We start from the raw sequence: 13,357 nt of genomic DNA on the forward strand, positions 1-13,357 counted from the left end.
AGCAATGAAGACTGACATTTAAAACCATACTATATTATCACATTGTAAGCAACACTCCCCTGTAGGTTTCTATATACCCAGACAAAAGTTGATTTTGTTATACACTAAGTGTTTTAAAACCAATAAATTTTTAACTTAAAAATGCCGTGGTCATAGCTGTTTCTTTTTTAATAAGAAAACAATGATACACTAAGTTCTAGGTGTGAAAGTCATTATTCATGCCTATGCCCATATACTTTATTTGTCATTGAATAGTTCAATTATTTTAATACTCTTTAGCATAGCTGCAATGAGAATTGAATGCTTGTGCGAACACAATAGAAACTTGCATGTGGACAAACCCATAGTCTGAACAACTCTTGTTCACTGTAGTGCTAAGGGTACTAGATAATGGGTTTTGAAACATGAGTTCTAGCATGCAAGTACTACATACTTGGGCGTATGTACTTCCTTTGCATAGCAATTCTGGCAATGTTCTCTTATAAGCAGGTCTTGGTATGTTTTTGCTTCAGTAGATGCACTCTATTTCTGTGTCTTTTGACCTTCCTTCCTATGCCGGGTACATGATCATGGACAAATTCCCGGTCAGTTCTGTGATTATTTTTTCCTCATTTTATGCAAAACTTTTAAAAAACGCCTTGCTGGAAGCCTTACAACACCCTGCAATTTTAGCTTAAAGAATTTTATGGATCAATAGAAATACTCATTGAAGCTGTTACTGACTCATAACTGGGAAATGAAAAATTACAGCAATTCAGCAATTTAGGAACAACCTTCCTCTCCTTTTCTTCAAAGCTCTGTTTTGACTTACAACATGATCAATCGTCACTGACCTCAGCAGAGAGATTCTTTCCGCTTTGGATTAGGCTACATCCTACAGGCAATGAAAAAAACCAGTCGCAAAACACAAGTTTACATATGCTTTATGCGACGATGATACCTTCCTATGTTCAGCAAGATGATGATATAATTTTCTGTTGCTTCCTGCCTTCATTCACACTGAAGCCGGAACCCAGGATGTCATAGTTACATCACACAACGATGGGAAGACCCTTACAGTAACTAATAATAACAATGGATTGCTTTTTATCAATGTAAGCCAGGCTAATTTCTACAATACAATGTAAAATGCAAAGTGGACTCCTTTCAGTTTCTTTTCTCAGCAGTTCTCTCTTTCCTGTCTTTAGCGTAAGTGATACTTCATGGCAGTTGTGATATACTCAGAATAGAAAATGGAAATAAAAAATTCATGAGCAGGCAACAAAACCAAATGACACTCAACATACATGCAGCACGGTTACTCTTCAATACACTTCAGAGATGCTGTGCCCAGCTAACAGCAGCTGATTCTGGGGGCAGGGCCAGCAAGTGTGGAAACAGGGTCAAAAAGTGAGGAGCTGGCAGGGCTTCTCTACCAGCATCAATGCAGGAGAGGACCAGAACTTCTGGGAGGGAGCTCATGTCTGAGCTGAGGACAACCAGGAGAGCTGCTGGGAGACGGGCAACAATAGCAGAGGGCCTAGAGATACTGGAGGTGCCCTTTAACAGCTGGCTTGGGAAATAGCTGTGATTTTGGCTGCCAGGCCCACTTGAGCTGCCTCCAGTTCAGCCCCATGTGGAATCATTCAGTAACATATGGGAGGAAGCATTGAACCCATATTCACAGAGACGGAAAATCAGAGGCATGACAGTGTGGCATTTTCACAAGTATCTGTGTATTTTTTCAGGCAAGATACCTGAGGATCAGCAAGAGTTTTATCTTAAAATAGGTACTTCAGAAACTTTCACCCTACCTGTCTGGCTTAAAGTGCAAAAGAAGTCAGTATCACAACAGAAGCTAGACTGACAGAGTTTCAGAAAACTAGCACATACCTATCCTTCCGTAATCAGTCATGATTTAATTCAGAACCAGTAATCAGTAATTGATTACTTCTACAAAGTAACCACAACAACTTCAAACCTGGCTGGAAAGCACTTGTTTTCAGAGACACAAGTAACTTCAATTACAGAGATGGTTTTAGGAGCAGCGTTGTAATATGGGATAAAAAGCCAGGAACACAGAGAGTAAAGCACATTGCTGCATTAAAAGCAAAATAAAAAACTTCAGAAACTTACCACTGAGGTGAGAGCCATCTGAAAACTGTAGATTCGTGCAAGGCCAAAGTCAGCTAACTTTATCTGTCCGCTGCTAGTTACAAGGATATTTTGGGGTTTCAGGTCCCGATGCACCACACGATGCGAGTGCAGAAAATCGAGTCCCCGAAACAGCTGAAGCATCATATCCTAAATATTAAGAAGAAATCAATATGCAATTAACAAGACAAGGTGGCAAACAAGTAAACTCTCGGTCATAATCTGCAAAACTAATTTAATAAATATTGACTTAAATATGTGCACATGAGATAAAAACAATGGTTAATATAAAATGAACAGGATGTTGCTAGAGCCAGCTGACTTGAACACGTGTCCTTATCAAGTTAATGTATTGTTTCTAGTTGAATTACTTGAGCTTGATTGATAGAATTATAAAGACTAGTCAACATACTTAAAAGAAATAGCAAAATCAGGTCCTGTAAATCCCAGGACAACTTCAAAAGAATGCTGTCCAAGTAAGAAAAATACATAGCAACTTTTTGCTTTTAACTTTAAACCACACACCATTTTGCATCTCACAAGTTCATGCTTTGTCCCGCCCCAGTGAAGTGCAATTTTATCACTGAGTTCAACAGGCACAGGGATCTGTTTCAATCAGAAAAGCTGTTTAAATTACAAATTTGCCAGGATTTAGTGTTATAGAGTGGAAAAAGTTTACTTGGCAAAACCAGTTGTATAGAATTTACTGAATAGGACAGAAACTACCTTTAGATCAAAGTTTAGTACTAAATCAGTGTAATAAACATAAGTAATAGTTCTCATTTTGCTTTCTGTTTTGTTATAGTGATGCAATCTTCTATGACATTTCCACAGCTGAAGAAACTATTTCATCTGTACTCATGTTTTCACATTAATCTTAGTAACATGAAAGGAATGAACTAACAGACTCGAAACTAAATACTAGAAATCCCCTGAATTCCAAATTAGTAGGATACTGTTAACTTAAAAACTGTATTTGCAAAACAGGCAGTTACACGAAGATGCTGCAACAAGTAAGAAACAAAAGGGATAAAGAAAAAGTTTATTTTCTTTTCTGTATGCACTTCAGTCGAGTTCATGAAACTTTATCTCTGTGTTTGCTGGTGATATATGCCCTTTCCACAAGCCCTGCAGCAGGGTGTCCGCCAATCCTGTTACTGGCAACTAAAATGTTCTTTTGGTGAGAGAGGTGGATGGCATGAAACATGAGAAAAGGGAAGAAGGATAAATTGAAGTTGGTTGCTTTTGTTCTCTATAGACTAGGGCATGTTTCAAGTAAATACTCAAGGCACACTATTAAAAGGAATGATATCTGAAAATGGGTTTAAAATTATTCAACTTGATAATATTGCTTTAGCTGAATGTGTTTTTAAGGTACACTTCATAGACATTGCCGTATAATTTAATACAAAATTATTATTTTCATGCAACGTTCCCTGATCATCTCTACAGAAAGTATTATAAAATATATAGGTATTAAGGCTGGAAGCTCTAATCTGACTTCTGATAATACATGGCCATTTCTATATATAGCCTATAATTCTGTCTGCCAAACAGTAGTAACAGTGGGCTGCTCATAAAGTAATCATCTTTTATTTGAAGACCCTGATGATGGAAATATTACCATGGAACTATGGATGCTGTGACAGCATTTAATTATTATCACCTCTGAAGGATGGTGGTAACCTGTGAACTCCATTCCCTGTTAGCTGATACCTTTTATTCCCTTTGCTTCCCCAGGAAAAAATGGAATCTGATAATTTTGATAACTAGTATAATAGGGTTTGCACCTTTAAAACAAATATACAAAGTGTATTGAATCCTTTTGTGTTTATATAATTTCCCTTTGCAGTTCAGAAATACGTGGATGAGCTGGGACTACAGCTCTGCGGGTTTCAGTCATCTGTAGAATTGATACATGTCATATCTGCTCACTCTGTGCTATTATAACTTAAATCAAATCCCAACAATCTTTGGATCAGTCTTACAGATGTAAAGAACATGCTAAGAACATTTAAGTGTGTGGTTATCTTAAGTATGTACTTAATGATTTAAAGATTTCACTGAATTTGGGTCTCTTTTTTTTTTTTTTTTTTATTCCAGGTAGAAAATAACTTAAAGAATTTAAGGATTAGTCAGTAGACCTTGGCAAGTCCCTTTTTGGTGACATTTCTGCATCCTACTCATTTGGCAAGTATGTAAACTCATTCCTGCAGTGACCAAACGTATCAAGAGTATTCTTTTCCCACAACTGATGCTGGTTTTGTTTTGACTTTCTTCCTCAAGTTCAGTAAATGCAATTCTGCTCTGCTAGTTGCAAGTCGCAAGCAATGTCTTCAGTTTCTAAATTCAGAGTCTTCTTCCAAGCACAGGTAAAAAAAAAGAAAATATTTGAAAGTGGAAGCTGGTATATCTTTCCCTTCCCCATAGGACTCAAAAGATGAATATCATTTACTGAAGTTCTCTTCACACACAAAAAGTGAGATGTGCCACAGAAAACTGTACCAGGAAAGTGTAAATTTAAAAGGTATTAGAAAGAAGAAGGAAAACTGGGGGAAAAAAGTGCTATATTTCCTCTTTCAGGAAATTCAGAGTTAGTCCACACAGGCTATTCTCTAGTATTCATTTTGGACTGTTGATTATGCTCTTTTGCTGTCCCTTATTACTTACTATTACATATGTATTACATGTATGAACAGATTTCAGTTCAAAATTATCTTGGAAGACCATTTGTTATTTGTGATTCATTATTGTCCTGTTTTTAAATTCTCAGCAGTTACAAAAAGAGCAGAAACCAAAATCAGATGACATACATAGGCTTATTATTATGCACTTTAAATACAGAATACCAAATTGTGCAGCTCAGAATTTGTTATTTGTTTGCACAAACAGACTTTCAATATCAAAGCAAACAAAAGAGAGAGCTTTTGAACTACTTTTTTATTCATAATGAATGATTAATTTTGTGCTGTACGTAAGCCTAGTCAAAAACAATTAGGCTTCACATTTGTAAAATGACTTCATACTCTTAGCCACTTGCAAGAAACATCAGACTCAGTCTGGTCTCTGCGTTTTCTTTGATATTGTAACTAATATTAGAAGATACTCACTTTTGCTAGCCAGTTGGGTAAAGGCTGTAAACATGCACAAGCCAGATCACTAACTAATTAAATCAGGATAATTCCACTCATCTGACAGAAATGCATCCATTTTTATTAGTGATGATTACCCAGTATTATCTCAGTTACGAATATCTAGAAATAACTGCAAGAGAGTCTTCGTGTGCCTCAAGAATTAGTTTGTTCCATGTCTCCTTTTCCCTGAGAAATTTTCTGTGGTAGCTAGGCATACCATACTTTGGAATTACAGTTAAAATCATATTTCCAAAGTTAATTGAAAAATGATCAATTCTATTTGATAAACAAGAAGATTCATGCCTTAGCAGATTTGAGGAACAAGCTCTAATGAGTCATGATCAAACCTCTACTGACATCTATCAGATGTTCTTTGGATATTGGATGTTTAGAAACATAGACACAGAATAGCGCCTGTTGTTTCAGACTGGAGATTTCTGCCATGCTTCTAATATCACAAAACCTACGATGGTTGAAGATATATACATTATTCCACTGTGATTACTTTCAGATAATTATGGCTTTACAATGTTTTCCCTTTTCAGGCTGCATTTTCAATGCGGTCTATGCACAAATCTAAAATATTTATCCATAACTGAGTTGAAAACTGAGCTATTTTGGGATGCAATGAACAAATACACTTTCCTTAGAGGCAAATATGTAGCTTTAATTTTGTAAATGCCTCATAATGGAAAAAGTTAGGAGTAAAGTTTGTTATGGAAATGCTGCATCTTTTGCATGTTCCACCATACATGGTATTGGTGATGGCATTGCTCAGTTTGATATTTATTGAATTTATCAGTCCTGAATGTCAGGACCAAATTACAATGAACTTTTCAAGCAATACAATGTTCTGTCATGAGTCTCAATAAGACACAGAAATATGACCTGCATATTCTGCCTCTGGCGTCAGTGAGGATGGGGACTGGCTTGGGTTGGGCTGAGAAGCTGCTTCTGCCTCTGCCAAAGGTGGGCTTCACGGCTCACATTTCCCGTCTCAGAGGCAGTAGGAGCAGAAAGACTTGATTTCCTACAAATTTTCGTCTCCTCCTTGTCCTATCCCCTCTTGGCTTTACGCTTCATTGACCCCTCTTAACCCTCCTCCAGCTTCTGATCCATAAATTCCTTCCAAGCCATTAGTTTTCAAAATACCACTCTGATCCTTTAAAAGTCACCTGCCATCTTGACTTCCAGCTGAAATATCTGTCAATTGTCTGCAGTAGCTTACTTGTTGTTTAAGACCAGCCAGATTCTCTGGAGTACTCTGCCTGTCTACTCCAAAAGAGGATGGCATGGCTGTAAACCAAATAATTCAAGTATCTACTCAAAGAAAACAGAAAGTGTGGAGTTGCTTTGGGTGTTGGTGTCCAGCTGCTGGCAGCCGGGGCTGCAGGGGCCTCTGTCAGGGGAGACCAGACGCTGCCTCATGCCAGACACAGCCGGTTCCCGCCGGTTCCAGCCAGCTCTAACAGACCCACCGCAGGGTGCAGCTGGGCCTGTCAGCCAAGGCGGTGGTGCCTCTGTGAAAACGTATTTAAGAAAGGGCAGAAAAGGCTGGAGAGAAAGAGGAAGAGTGAACAAAAGGAGCGAGAAACAGCACAGGGAACAGCAAGGTGAGAGGAGAAAGAGGAAAAGGAGAAAGAGGAGGTACGCCATGGTGGAACACATATCCACACTGCAGCCCGTGGAGCACCCGCATTGGAGCAGGTGTATTTTCTTGAGGGAACCGCAGCCTGTGAAGAGGACCTACGCTGAAGCAGGCAAAAAGTGTGAGGAGGAAGGAGCCACAGAGAGGGGCTGCCATGGACTGACCACAACCCCTCACACCCCACGCCCCTGTACTGCTCAGGGTGGGGAGAGTCAGGAGAGATGTGGAACCTGGAAAAAGGCAGGAGAAGGTGTTCTTTGAATGTTTGCCTTTTTTTTTTCCCCCCAGTACCTGAATTAGCACTTAAATTTCTATCTTAATTTGCATTAAACTAAGTTCATTTTCCCCAAGGAATGTCGATTTTGCCCATGATGGTAATTGGTAAGCAATCTCCCTGTCTTATCTCAGCCCATGAGCTTTCTTGCTCCTTGTTCTCTTCGTTACCATCCTGCTGAGGTGGGGGAACTGAGTGAGCAACTGCGTGGGAGTTTGGCTTTTGGGCTAGCCCAACCCACCACTGTGGTAAAGGCATAGATGATAGATTTTGTCTTTGTAAAGGGGGATACAGTGTGATGCAACCTGAAGGAAAATACCAAGAATAATATGTCTTCAGAGAACACATGCACCCAGAGGTAACATACACATACGAATGGCTGCTCATTATGTGAAGCTCACATTTTTCCTCCATTGACTAGCATATGAAGAAAGAAAAACCTTTAACCAGATCGCCCTTGGTCATGGTGATAGGAGCTCCTAATAGCAGAGGAACTAAGTCTGTGGAAGCCCACACATATACTCAGTCATAGCAACAAATAGAAGCAAGACAGTACAGATGCTTGTCAGCTACAACAGACCCGAAATGTATACTAACGCACAGGCTTTTCATGGCCTTTTTTTTTTTTTGCCTACCCATTTTCCTCTTCCTGCTCAATTTATGTGCTAACGTTTGGTAAAACACAACAATCCTTTGGAATGTCCTAACATTTCTCCTGCTCCTCTGTGGAGTATCTCACATACCTGCACAACAATTTGCACCCTTCACCAAGAGTTTCTCTCTATTTGTAACTCATTTTTCTCTTTTTGCTGAGCAGAATGGAATGTCCCTGTTTTGGATGGCAGGTGTTGGGATGTCTGTCCTGAACATTTCCTGCAGGAGTGTTTGTGTAAGAGACAACTGCAAGTGTAAACAATGAGGATGAGTTTTAGACAGCAATGTGTAATGAATTGGTCAAGCTAGTTTGATGAAAAGACTCACTGCCTCTGGCTGGACAGCAGGACCTTCTCTGAGTGGAAGAGGAGCAGGATGAGGCTTCCTTTGTATCTGACAGGATTATACAGAACCCCCAAGCATCAAATTGCTTCCATTTTAAAGGGTGTTTTTTAAACATGGTGGAATGAAAGTTTTAAAGAGTTTTCACCTTCTTCCGGGCCTATATTTGAAGCAGCAGAATTACAGCACTTCTATGGTTATACTTTGTAACAAACAGTCAACATTAATTAATGCCAAAAAAACAATAGCATTCCTGAGGAATTACACAGTACAGATACATGAATAGCAAAAGACATGATTAATGTTGTTACACTGAATCCCAAAGGCATTAGTAATAATGTAGTGACTCCCTGTTAAATGCAGTGAATTTCTTTTTAAAATCTTGTCCTCACACTGGGCTGGGAACCCATCACACCAGCCTGTCTAGAATGCCGTGACTGTGATGGTAGGGGTAGAGAAGCAAGCTTATGCCACAGCTTATGGAGCTGCAGGATGCTTTTCTCCATGCAGCTGGCTGGGTGCAGCGGCTGGGACACAGTAAGAGGCAGATAGATCCCTGCCCTTGTGCCCTTTCCCTTCTTCTCTCAAGAGAAAGCTATTCTGATCGATCTCCCTGCAGGGCATTCAGAAAGGGAAGGAGGAGGCTGCGCTCTTTGCCTTCACCTAGCCACACTATAGTCTCTCAGGAGTCATCCATGATCCAACCCAATACACACCCAGGACATAGAGCTCTTACTTTTCCTTATATTGGGTAACAGTTTATCTGAGAGTAGACCTATTGCTTTCCATGAAAGTAATCACAGGGTAAGGGTCATCCCTCAGAAGAGAAGGCTGCTGTGATATTCCTGTCAATTAACTAGACAGTACTAAGAGAACGTGAACTTCACAGCACATTCAATTAATATGTTCACTGTTTTGATAAGAGAACAATAAAACCAAATGACCCATTCACTTACTTGTATTTACCAACCTTACTGTAGAAGATAAAATGTTAATTTTCTGTTCATAGAATAAAATGCTGTGCAGAGAGAAAAATACAGCAAATTCATTTAGTGTATTATTAGTAGAAGGGAACTAACATCTGCCAAGCTCATGCAAGGAATTGGTCTAATAATTGTTGGTGTTTTGTAAGCTGCTACCCTAAAGATAAACAATTTGTTGAAAATTAATTAACAGTCATATATATTTTAAAATATGAAGTACAACATTTGTGTAATTATTTTTGAATTGTAAAAGTATTTTAATAATATCAAAGATACTTTAATATACTCAGAGTAGATTAACAGATATTTAAAAATATATTCTGATAAACAGTTTCTAATCTATTTTAAACTGCTCTCATATGAAAGAAAGCACAGCTCAGACAAGTGATTCTGAGTTATCCAATTGTTAGGGTAAAGATCCCTACAGACATGCACACTCACAAAAGTATGCATGTATGTATACATGCAATTTAGTGTTTTGAGTTGAAGGCAATGTTATCCATACTAGTCTACTGCAAAAGTATAAACACTGAAATGAATACAGTTGGGTTGTTTTGGGGTTTGTTTGTTTGTTTGTATTTTTTTTAAATGGCGAGAACTCTTTGTATAACAATTTAAAAGATGATACAGTACCTGAAGGACTGGAGTCTTTAAAACAGTGTTTTGACGACTGTTTTCGTTGCTATTAGAAGTAGTAAGTTGACCAAGATTAGAAAGTCCTAAATAAATTAATTGCAATAAATAAATTTATTGTCGTGCTCCTGTTTGTAGATTGAATTCAATTCAGTGTCACCACAGCAGGTTTAACATGTTCTAGTCCTTTTTGCTTAAGCTCACCACCTGTCCCTTCTGAGTCAGAAGGGAGCCACCGAATTTTACTGCCACAGCAGATCCTGACCAAGCATATTTTGGAGTGCTCCAAACACTCCCCAAACACCAATGCTCACCAGCAGCAAAGGTGACATAATTAAGACTAGATTAAGACAAATAGATGCACCCAATTGTGTTCAAGGAACTGTTCTGAGTAACTTTCTGTCTGCCCTCCTTAAAACAGAGACCTGGATTAATATTTTAGAGGTCTTTAAGAGTTTCAATCTTAGTACATGTCTGCTTTGCCAGTATCTTAATACTGCCAGATTTTCATACTGATCTCAATAGTTGTGAACCAAAGACCAAATTCAGTATATGAAATGTCTACTTAACATCTGTGGGATACATATGTGCATGCACGTGTATACACACATGTGGAAGCATTTCATTTTTGGAAGATCAATATTAATTGTGTCTATACACAATAGTGTCTATAAGTCTTTCCACATCAATTTCTCATTTTATAGCTCAACATCGGTTAAGTCAGTTTGCAATATAGATGAAAGATCTATAGATATCTATCTACAGATAAAGTTTGACTTTATCAACTGCTATTTTTCATATTTAATGAGAAGGATTTGCATGACTGAAAGGAAACCTATATAATTGTTGTCCTACTTGCTTATTTTCAGTGATTCAGTGTACCAAAAATTCCTATCAAAGTGGAATTACCAGTCATGCAAATGAAACACATAACATTCTCTATCTGGCTACTGGTATTTTTAAGAGAAAATACATGCAAATCAAATGAGAACAGAGGGGAATTTCATTTTAACAATTTGACAGAAATTGGCAAATGTGTCACTGCTACCAAGACCTGTCCTGACTGTGAAATTTCTATAGCAGGTAAATGTAACTTTGTGATTAACGATCTTTTTCACTGCTCAAACCTTTCCACTCTTTGTGCCCAGTAGAAAAAGCAATAGATGGCACAGCTCTTAACAGAATTTATAGATCTGAGCCTAGATAAGCAAACAAGCAGATTTTTTTCCTGTATAGTTGGATGATATCATCACAGTTTTGTACACTCCCAAATACTTTCTGGGAAACTTCCTTTCTTTTATTACAAGCTTTTCATAAAACTGTATTGAAGACAGTACTGTCCTCACAGCACATACTGGTTTGACAGTTGTTACCTACTCTGTTCTTTTATTCCTCATACCATCTGAAAACGAGATGAGGACTAAAATGAACCAAGAAATCCCCCAAACTCTTTACTGGCTCACCCCCTTGGTAAGCCCCATACACATCACTTGAAATAGCATCTGTGATTTGTATGCATTGGCTCTAAAGCCCCTTCTGGCACATGCCTGGAGGCCAACACCAGACAAAATTTGGTATCTAAGCATTGCACCAGGTCAAGCTGGATAGCTGCGGCAGAGTTGCAGTTTGAATTCTGGAGTACACTTTTCATATAATTCCAGCTTCTTTAATGGATATGTTTCTCAACAAAGCAAGTCATCCTCCCTCAACTGACACTGTGAACCTCTTCCTTCTGGAGTAAAATCCAGACTTTTGCTTGACTAAGTCGATTGATTCTGGAGCACTGTGTATACTCCCCTATCTCTATCACCTCTCAGTCGAGCTTAGTGCTTTCGATTTTTAAAAGATTCTTGATTGCTTCTAATAGTATATATTTCCTTCTCTCATCATGGGACATCATTGCCATTTCCTCTTCATAAACTTTGCTTCTGCACTCCCAAGATGTATTTTGGGACATCTTAAGTGTATCATTACCTGTTGCAATCCTTGTGGAAGCTGTCCAGATGTAATCAGAGAAATTCGTCCACTCAGAAAATCTACAAAGCTGGATGTGACTCCTTTTAACTACTTCAGTATGCTTCTGAAAGGAGTTCACAGAAATCACTGTCTCACTCCCTGCCAGAACTGACAAACCACAGTAAATTATCAACCACTGATGAGCCAGTTCTCCTCAAGAGCCACTCACACCGGTCCTTATGAGGAATGGTACCAACAAACAAAACCCCTTCCCCAGAGGAGAATGTTGCTCATCAGCACTACACCTATTTACCAATACCTTCGTGACACTGTTGGTCACAATAGCTCTTTTTAATTTACTCAAACTCCATGAAGGGTTAAAAATATGGCATATGTTGACAGCCAACACTCCTCACTAACAGGAAAGACACGTTCCTATGAGGCCCAGATCTCGGCTTCTCCTTCCCTGCAGCTGTCTGTGGATAGCAGCTAATTGTATCCACTTGTTTAACCTCGAGGATAACGTCTGGAGGGGACCAAGTGCCACAAGCGTACTTTTTTTTTAACGGTCATTTCCTCTCTGGTGTAACTTGCATGACAGCATGCGACAAGCAGAAATTAATGGGGACACTGCTGTGCCAATACCTCTTGAATTGCTTTGACACTGGCTGCAGGCTGCCTGCTTGGCCACCCAGCCAAGACCTCACATGAAACGTGGCAAGGGGCCCACAGCTCTATTCACTAACAAGCCAGCTGGTCAGTGATTAGAAAGCTGAAACAATGCTGTGCACATACATCAAGAAAAATGCTTTACAAACAGCTTCGGACTTAGGAGGTAAAGCCTCTTAGAACAGTAAATCTGTAAATTTATCTTCTGAGGACTGCCAACTTCAGCTAACATTAGAGATAATGTGGAAGGCCCTGGAAGATGACTGCCTTACATTGTCACCTGAGCACAAGAAGGTCTAACTTCAGAACAAAGACTAACATCTTAACATGCTCAAAATCATATGCAAACAGCTTAGACCACATGGATTCTGGTCCAAAGGAGAATTCAAATCATGTAAATACACAGAGATTTATGACAGACTACTCTTCCTAATGGTCTGTCAACACCTTGACAACATTATGGACATTTCTGCAGAAATTCATTGGATTTGTCTGCAGTGTGCCATCAAGAAGGCTGAGATTTGTTTATACGCAGATACGTAACAACAAATAGAAGTATCCCACGGGATTTGGATGACCAGATCTCCTACACCCAAAGCAGCTTTGAACATTTCAGCCAAGACTTTTTTGAAAACTGTCAAAACCTTGGCTAGACACAAAAGGCTGAAGAAGACTGTTCCTTTAATTTCTCTCTCAGTTGTTCTTTTACACAGTTTCCACTAAAAATGCATGGGTTCTTTATGAAACACCTGCATGGCAACAAGAAAATTAGTTATGCTTTTTTAAAACTGAGGAAAAAGCAGTCAATAGGATCCTACAGATTAGAAACACAAACATCATTCAAAATCAATAGGACTGGGGCACTTAATTCCTATGGCTCCTTCAAAGTTACAAACTCAGTCCAGCAATTTTTGTTTAATAGAAAACTTGT

General features: G+C 38.8%; 1 protein-coding gene across 1 annotated transcript in view; it reads right to left on the bottom strand.

Annotated features, from left to right (window-relative positions):
• Nucleotides 1-2,115: 2,115 nt before the first annotated feature.
• Nucleotides 2,116-13,357, bottom strand: part of LOC104163680 (cyclin-dependent kinase 6) — a gene marked incomplete at its 3' end in the record, with an annotated part of 54,606 nt that continues 43,364 nt past the window's right edge. Inside the window, exon 3 of the mRNA XM_009702768.1 lies at nucleotides 2,116-2,283. Within this exon, the coding sequence (XP_009701070.1) occupies nucleotides 2,116-2,283 (168 nt within the window). The remainder of the gene's footprint in view (nucleotides 2,284-13,357) is intronic.

This window comes from Cariama cristata, unplaced genomic scaffold (assembly GCF_000690535.1).
Source record: "Cariama cristata isolate BGI_N322 unplaced genomic scaffold, ASM69053v1 scaffold44606, whole genome shotgun sequence".
Taxonomy (NCBI): Eukaryota; Metazoa; Chordata; class Aves; order Cariamiformes; family Cariamidae; genus Cariama; species Cariama cristata.